Raw genomic sequence first — 8,423 nt, 5'->3', positions numbered from 1 at the left:
GAGCCTTAAAACATTATCATTTCAAGACTCCGTGGACATTTTTTATCTGCATCTGTACACAAAAACTTTAAAGGTGCTTGTGTTTGAAATCTATGTTAGTTATATTTATCTGTCGTCTAGATATTGCGCTGTCTGTCTATCCTCTGTCGTACTCCCTGGAGACAACTGGTTTACGTGTGTCATGTCATCTAATCTTAAACCTTGCTATATATCCCACATTCTCAACTCTGTCAATAAGTCTCCGTAGTTGGATATATTTGTCACTTCCTGTGTTTCTCGGATTTGGTTAGTTTCCGATATAGGTATTGTCGTTCGAGGATATGAGATCTAGTATGTTTAAACGCTCAAGATTTTCTAATTTATGGATCTGAATAATATATGTATATATCAAATTATTAAAAAGTTGAAAGTAACATCTACTTTATGAAAATAAAAGGAAAACGTCATGGGTATGTACAGATAACGCCCGAGCCACAGGGAGTACAGAATACATGGATCTAAGGTATAGAGATATGTACAATGAATATAGATAGTTATGGAAGTCATAATACCATCATATTCTTTAATTTACGTTTAAATATGTGCCAAAAATATGTATAAGGAAGTGTTGGGATAGCATTTGATATGATTGATTAACCTACGCAAACTCCCTTTAATCCCTCTGACAGTAGCAATAAAGTTAAGATTCTTCTCGTATAAAGAAGTTGACTGTTTCAAGAATGTAACAATATATGCATATGTGCATATAAATTTTGTTGTGGAGCACGAACAACTTACTTCAGTAGTTAAAAGAATCATTGTTCTTTTTAGAGAAAACGAGTTCGAGTACCAACTACTGTCGTAGGGTGATTGAATGTTCATAGTCAAATAGTTAAGAGTATCCCACAACTGTACGTCGGTCACATGTTTATATTACGAGTTAAAAAAATTGAATTGTCATAAAATATTCCAAAAATTACATTCATCAATCAAATTTCAGATAGTTCAGTACATCTCCATGAACACGAAGAATAACCTAATAAAGAGAAAAATAATGAAAACCCCAAGATGGGATTGCCTTTAAGCTGAATTATTCACCTAATCACCATTAACATGGAAAGATATATGCAGAGTAACCCTATCTAATACAATGAGCAATGACCCAATCACTCACCAGTGCCTGCCTTGAGAACCACTTGCCTTGTTTTTTGCAAAGAAGGCATTCTTGGGTTTTAGACTTCTTGGCTTCACCTAATCAAGTGAAGGCTTTACAACCATTAACAATGGAAGTAGAATAGAGTCTCTCCTTTGCTTCACTTCTTGGCCGTGATCTAAAGAAGCTGCCAGAAATGCTGTATCAATCAATGTCCACACATCAACATCAGCTGTTTCAAGAACTGATCTGAAATCATCCAAATCCATCGCAATCCAATTAAAAAAAGAAGAAGCTAATGATCTTATTGAAGCTTCAACATAAACAGATCTGGTTGGAAACAAGATGACCCAAGGCTTGAATTTTGCAGAATTTTCAGCTGCAAACAAATAAAAAAATAAAACAACACAAAAATTAATTCTTTGAAGCCAAAGATGAAATGGGGGGTTTGCTAGTTATTCGAAGAAAGTTTCAAAGCTTTTAACGGAATTGGGTACACCCAAAGTGAAGTATAATTTTTATTACTTCTTCTCCTAAACATTTCTAAACAAATTCTTTTTGGCCATCTGGTTACGATTCATCAGAGTTTTATTTTCTTTACACTCTCTGTTCAGATTTCTTTTCTTGGATTTTTGTGATTTGGGAGATGAACTAACATTAAGTACGTCAAATGTTCCTTTGAGATGAATGACAACGCATTTTGTTCATTTGGGGCAGCATTAGTTCATATGTGTATCACAATTTTATTAATATGAAATAATAATAATTGAATTTTATACAAGTATAAACATGACCACTATATTTGTCATAAAAAAACACCGACCATTATCAAAAGATTTAACGTACCTATTCATTATCAAATTAATGAAAAATATTTTGAACATATACCATTTTTATAATCACCTTAACGTAATCAAGAATAATATATTTTTAACCTTGAAACAGCCCGATCCGAATTTAGTAGAATCTTACCCAATCTGAAACTTAATTTGATTATTTTGGTTAAAAATTTCACCCGGTCTTGTCTGAATTTATTTTTTTTAGATTTCTTATTCAAAAAAATAGAATAAAAAATAAATGGAAATTTAAATAAACCACCAATATCTTCGTAATGAAAAATAGGTAAAGCATCAATGACAGCTTGATCTAAGCCGGAAAGATGGAGGGTTAGGATTGTCGAATGTACTCGAACAAGAACGGTCGCCGACCTATTCTTCTATTTAAATCATAGAATATTTAATATAAAAAAAGTTCGTTTTTAAAAAAAAAAATATGATTAGTTGTTATCCGAATATGGGCGAATCTAACTGAATTCATAAGAATATGATTCCAGGCCCACCAAAATGTATCGGAAACCCCCAGTATAGTTTCTCTTTTAACATGTAAAGTGGGAATTTCTGAATTTAGAAGTAAAATGCAAAAGAGGTATATCTCCACTCAAGTACCACCACCCATCAAGTTTCAAGTCAACAGTAATACAACAATAGTTCCATGCATGCGTGAGTTCTCATACAGTAGAATGTTGAGGAATTTCCATGGCGATATAAAAGATAAACATGTTACCTTCACTTCCATTTCTCTCTTTTCTCCCACTGCATTTCTATTTCCTGGGTCCTACATCTCTCAAAAAATGACTTCTCTATGCTATGGTCCAGTTTTACCAAAGTTGATTCCACACTTTCGTATCAACGATTTAACAAATTCCACCGACTTGAAATTCATTTCTCCACGTACAGGCATCACAAACAATCTGAAAGTTTAGATGCAGAAATATTTCATCAAATTTGGCTATGCAATCAGCAGCTCTACAATCAAACATTTTCTCCATTGGATGAAAAAGCACTTACTGGTATAACTCGGCACTGTAGACTTAATTCCCCGAAGTAGCTCTCCGTTGCAGTACAAGATCATCAGCAGAGTAATAATCCGCAATCAGGCGGTACATGTATGATGGATTATGCCCTCCACTGTAAGACATGAAGCAATCAGCGATAGCTGGGTAAGAAAAAACTAGGAAGACCGTAAAATGGCTAAACCATCAATGCCAAATACATGCAAATCTTTTATCAATGTGAATTAGAAAAGGGGACTATGCATTACAGTGCATCCCCACGTATATCAACTGATCAATAATATTCCAAATGCAGAAAAGTAATTGATTTGGTAAACAGAAAACAGATGTAAAATATCAATTATGAGTGGAAAGAACAGAAGTGCTAATGAAACTTTTGAACTCCACAAAGTCCAGTTGAACTTACGTATCAGTTATAAAGAGACTAACAAGCTTTGGTGGCACATAATCAAATGTTGGGTTGACAACATGAAGAAGAGGGGCACCAATGCCACTTCCAAAATCTAAGCAATCCGAGAATTCTCCAAAATCTAGCAACTCAGATGGGGAACGCAATTCATTCAGCAACACTTCAGGGTGGTGTGGATACAGGGGGCATAACTGTCATGTAGACCACAAATGAATTAACACGAAACAAGCAAGAGCTTAAGCAAAATTCAAGAATACAGGGACAACAACAGAAACCATGCTATAATCTTTGCATCAGCAAGCACCGACACCATCTGGGTGCCTTTAAATTTTTTGGCCATTTCTCTGGCCATCCTCAAGTCAGCTGTAGCAGGCATTTTATGCAATTCTGTTGATTTATTTGGAATGAAGCTCAATCTCAAGAACTAGATCCTATTAATTTCATTCTTCAAGCCTGTAAACTTAATTTAAAAGTTTGCTCTCAAATTAAATGTCTAGATTTGAAGGAAGTAACAAGGTGAACGTGTCAAGGGAAAAAAAGTGTGACGAAAAGCTAGAAAGCAAACATACAGAATTAACTAATGAATTAACTGGCATGCAAATCTAGATACGATATATGCAGCACAATTAGATCATTCCCTTGTTAACATGCAACAAACAAGCACCAATCACCTTGGGCAGATCTGGGTGGCTTAGAGGTAATAATACTTGGGAACTCCCCCCCCCCAAAAAAAAAAACAAGTATTGGAAGGTTTACTAGTAAGCATGACCCACCAAATATAACGGAAACTGACAGACAGTAGAACGTACCCAAATCTTCCCTTCTCTATTTTTTAAAGCAAAAAGAATATCCTATGGCTAGGCTAGGCTTCAATTTCTGTGTCAAACACAGGGATTCCCCCCTCCCACGGTCAACCAACATATGCTATTCCCTCTTTACCTCCCTTTACTAGGTATAATAATGCTTCTGCATCACACACTTCGTGCTCAAATCTGTCAGGTAAATGAGATCTGATGGTGGCTTTTTCAAGGAGTTCTAACCCAAAGCTGAGACCATGGAGATTTTTTTTTTTTGGGGGGGGGGGGGGGAATTTAATCCATGGATCATGGTATTTAATTTATGTATGTATATATGGAAGCTAATAGTTGGGCCGATGCATTGGCTAAAGCAGGTACCAAAAGATCTTCAATGCTTATGGTGTGATGGTAGGTAGTATTTCCCTGTACTGCTACAAAACTGTATCAAACCAACATGTTGTTTGTTTATCTTTGATTCAATATAACTTCAATCTGATAGAGCAAATTAAAAACAAACCCCATGCGGTACTAATTCCTATTATAGCCCTCTCAAATTCTATCCTATTAATCACATGCAATGACACCTCAAGCGATCAAATATTAACTCATCCAATTAAAAAAAGGAACCATGTAAATAAAATCCATACCATCATAGAGGCATAAATAAGTTCACAAAATGTTAATCTAAGTTGAAGCAGAAAAACAGGGGTTTTACTTGTTATTGCACAAAAATGTCTAGAAGTTTGGAGGTCAGGCAGCCATTATGCCGAAGTACCTTGTGAATGCCAGCAAGAACAACAAATGGGACAGCATGCTTCTGAGCTGCAAGAGCGACCATGTTCAGCCCAACAGGTGCTATGACCCCACCATTAGCCATGACAGCATGAGCTCCAACAATAACCTTCATGTTTACAAAATCTCATATGAAGCTCCAACAGTGCCAGAGATCATTAACAATTAGGATGAACTTCACATACCATGTTTACTCGGGAAATCATGGCAAAAACTGCAGAGTCGGTAATTAGTGTAGTCGGTAAACCTCTCATAACCAATTCTTTTGCAAGAAGATGCCCCTGATACCTAAGTTAACATCAAGTATTAAGAGGAAAAAACAAATATTGGTACAGGAAGGATGTCAAAAGTGTAGTAGCTTAAAGGAAATGTCTTGGTCTTGTAAAACATTTCCGCCACTAGTACCAACCTTGGAGCACCCTCTGCAACAAATACCCGAAATGATCTTTTCTTCTCTTTTGCAGCACAAAGAAATTCCAGCACAGTTCTTGAACTGCCTAAAGTTAATATCACCTCGCTGACAATATGTTGTAAAAATTATCAGTTATAGAGTAAGTTAATGTGAGAAATAATCATAGGCAGAACCGTAGAAAACAATGTGAGAACACATGCAGGTCAAAGTGTTTCAAACCTCGACAAGTCATGGAAAATAAACAAAATAAACTGCTCGAAACGACAACCATAGACAAGGAAGGTTGGGAATGAGAACTGTTCTTTTGGGGGTTAGGAGCGGTAGACAGTAGGAGTCTCTAGTTTAAAGTAAATTCAAATAACCTTAGACTACTAGATATAATTATTTTAGTTTGCTCAAAAGACTAATCAATGAGTAAGCAGTGTTACAATTGAGAGACAACTAAAGAAAATAGAAAAGCTTCAGTAAGAAAAGATACTTTTGATGTATATGCTCTACTGCTTGCTCAGCAATCTGTTCATGGCAAGTGCTAATGTCTTGAATAAGTTCATTGACTGCTTCAATGACATCATGCTTCAGCTTCCGACTTCTTGAACTTTTGTCAGCAGCTGCAAAGGAAAATAAAACCCTTAAATATAAATACTCAGATAATATATAATAATGCTATGAGATTTCATATCACATGATTATCAGTTATGACCATAAGAAATCAGTTTTGCATAAATCAACATTTAGCCATTTCCAGACAATAATCTCAGTGAATATTTTTTTTTTTTGATAGGAATAATCTCAGTGAATATCAGAAAAATTAAAATCTCATTCATCAATCGCAATGCAGATAGATCAAGTGTCTGGAGCAAGAGTTCACATTTGCTTTTTCCTTCAGAATCTCCACCAGAAGAAGAAGTATGAGGAACTGCAGCAAAGTCGGGCACATCCTCAAGTAGTGTTTGCAAGGAAGGTGGACGCAAAGTGCTTCTAGAAGCAGCAGCAATGGCAGCAGCTGATAGTACTGGTTGGTTGTCTCCATCAGCATCATCTTCATCGTCACTTACTGCTGACAAGTTCACTCCAGCCATAGCAGCTGCTGTAAGAGAAAGATCTTCCTCTCTGATAATGTGCAAAACACGCCTCACAACGTTACCCACAGCAAGCTCTGCCATCACATGCATAAACTATTAACATGGAATACCAAAGCACGAGTATCAACAATTACTAGGAGTTATAGTGCATGTTCGGCCCAACTTTCTGAGCAACTTCCCTACTCCAGAAGGACAAAGATAGACAAAACAGTGCTGACACGAAAATATGTTACCTCGTAACTAAACCAAAAAAATAAAAACTTAAAATTCTGAAAAAGCCGCAATGAGAAGCCAATAATTTTATATGGAATTTACAGACAAAGCAAATGTATTCCAAGCTATTAGAAATACTACTAATTCAATGCAATGCTTTTTTTTTCCAAAAACTTACTTTAATGTTGCTTTTTAATTCAACTTCTTTAGTCGGACTGAACAGGATCATAAAATGTAAGACATCACAAAGGAAATATTATGGGGTTAAAATTTTCAGTTCAATTTACAGTTAGGGGGTATACACTGGCGCATTACTCATTTCCTAGCTAAAAAGACAAACAGAATTGAGCACATAACTACAGTGCCTCCCCCCCAAAAAAAAAATTGCAATTCTTACGCATACTTCTATAATTATCAAATGTTTAAGTGTTCTAAACCAATATTTGCCAACAGTTTCCTTATAAGCAACAAGGCATAAGTGAAACCGAAATCAAATACAAACCACAAATTTTCAAAAATAAACAGAAAACCCAAATTGACCGAAATCAAAAAGGTAAAGGTCGTCATACCGACAGGATTTGCAGCAATTAGTCGTTCTCCAACAGCTTTAACCGATTGAATCAAAGCAGCAGCCTGGTTCGTATAAGGCACACGTGTTTGAGAAATCACTGAACGAAGAAGTTCCGCTGTCTGCTTCGCTGTTGCTTGTGAACCCTCAATCTTACTGCCCAACCACCCCACACAAGCCAAAAAAAAGTTCATTCCTAACTTTTTTTCCTTCTAAAATTCATATGAAATGGAAATCAAATGAAATACTTCACCGTTTTTTAAGCTTGTTAAGAAAATCATTGACGAGAGCTTGGGTGTCTGGCATCTTCTTGTATCACCAAAAACCACTTCTTCAAAATGCTACAATCAAATAAATAAAATACAAATTAGATAAATAAAATCCATAGAATATTTTTTACTACGAAAACTGGAAGAAAAAACTGATGGGATTAATTACTTACGGAGAATTAGGGTTTGTTCTGGAGAGTGAGTTTCCACGAGTTAGTTGTTACTTGTTACTGCTATCAAGCTATTTTTGCCTGACTTCGGGAATTTTATTGTTCTTAAATAAATTATAGGGTAAAGTATAGTAATGGTCACTGAACATTTCCAAAGCTTGCATTTAGGTCCCTACACTTTTAAAACTTGCAATACAGTCTCCCAATATTTAATCCATTTGCAATATGGTCCCGCACCTATGAAAATTAGAGTAAATTATATAAATGGTCACTGAACTTTTCAGGCACTCAAATTTAGGTCCTCTAACTTTTAAAACTTACAAAACATTCATCAATTTCATTCTAAACCCCAAATTCTAAAGTAATTCAATTTCATTCTAAACCCTAAATTCTAAAATAATTCAATTACATTCTAAAACCCAAATTCTAAAATATTTCAATTTAAGGAGGAATATACTAGATTATCTTTAAGAACGTGATAGCGTTTTGATTTTTTTACTTTTGTGAAGAAAAAAAATACACTCCCTCCTTGTAAATGTAAATTTAGTGACCTTCAATAATTTAAATATAAAAAATGACTATGGAAGAAATTGAATAAAAAAACACAATCTCTCAATGAAAAAATTAAGAATCAAAATCCCCAATTGACATCCTTATAATTTTATTTATTTCAATTATAATTTAGTTTTTTAATAGTTTGATGTGATTATAAGATAGTATTTATTCA

At 35.0% G+C, this 8,423-nt stretch overlaps 1 protein-coding gene across 4 annotated transcripts; it reads right to left on the bottom strand.

Annotated features, from left to right (window-relative positions):
* Nucleotides 1-2,547: 2,547 nt before the first annotated feature.
* Nucleotides 2,548-7,759, bottom strand: LOC120207987 (translation initiation factor eIF-2B subunit beta-like). 4 transcript variants are annotated; one of them, XM_039207367.1, is made up of 11 exons: nucleotides 7,700-7,759; nucleotides 7,511-7,598; nucleotides 7,259-7,413; nucleotides 6,263-6,550; nucleotides 5,873-6,002; nucleotides 5,392-5,499; nucleotides 5,168-5,270; nucleotides 4,966-5,091; nucleotides 3,391-3,584; nucleotides 2,980-3,099; nucleotides 2,548-2,882 (listed from the first exon to the last, which is right to left on the bottom strand). In XM_039207367.1, the coding sequence occupies exons 2-10, from the start codon at nucleotides 7,561-7,563 to the stop codon at nucleotides 3,003-3,005; spliced, it is 1,254 nt and encodes a 417-aa protein (XP_039063298.1). In that variant the 5' UTR covers nucleotides 7,564-7,598; nucleotides 7,700-7,759; the 3' UTR covers nucleotides 2,548-2,882; nucleotides 2,980-3,002. The 4 variants fall into 4 exon arrangements, with proteins under 4 accessions (XP_039063298.1, XP_039063299.1, XP_039063301.1 ...); XM_039207368.1 differs by having other exon boundaries at nucleotides 2,548-2,884; nucleotides 2,995-3,099; XM_039207370.1 differs by lacking the exons at nucleotides 2,548-2,882; nucleotides 2,980-3,099 and having other exon boundaries at nucleotides 3,446-3,584; nucleotides 4,906-5,091.
* Between the last annotated feature and the right edge of the window lie 664 nt (nucleotides 7,760-8,423).

This window comes from Hibiscus syriacus, unplaced genomic scaffold (assembly GCF_006381635.1).
Source record: "Hibiscus syriacus cultivar Baekdansim isolate YM2019G1 unplaced genomic scaffold, ASM638163v2 tig00015498_pilon, whole genome shotgun sequence".
In the NCBI taxonomy this organism is placed as follows: Eukaryota; Viridiplantae; Streptophyta; class Magnoliopsida; order Malvales; family Malvaceae; genus Hibiscus; species Hibiscus syriacus.
Note: the sequence above shows the minus strand (reverse complement) of the source record. Positions and strands in the feature narration are given on the sequence as shown.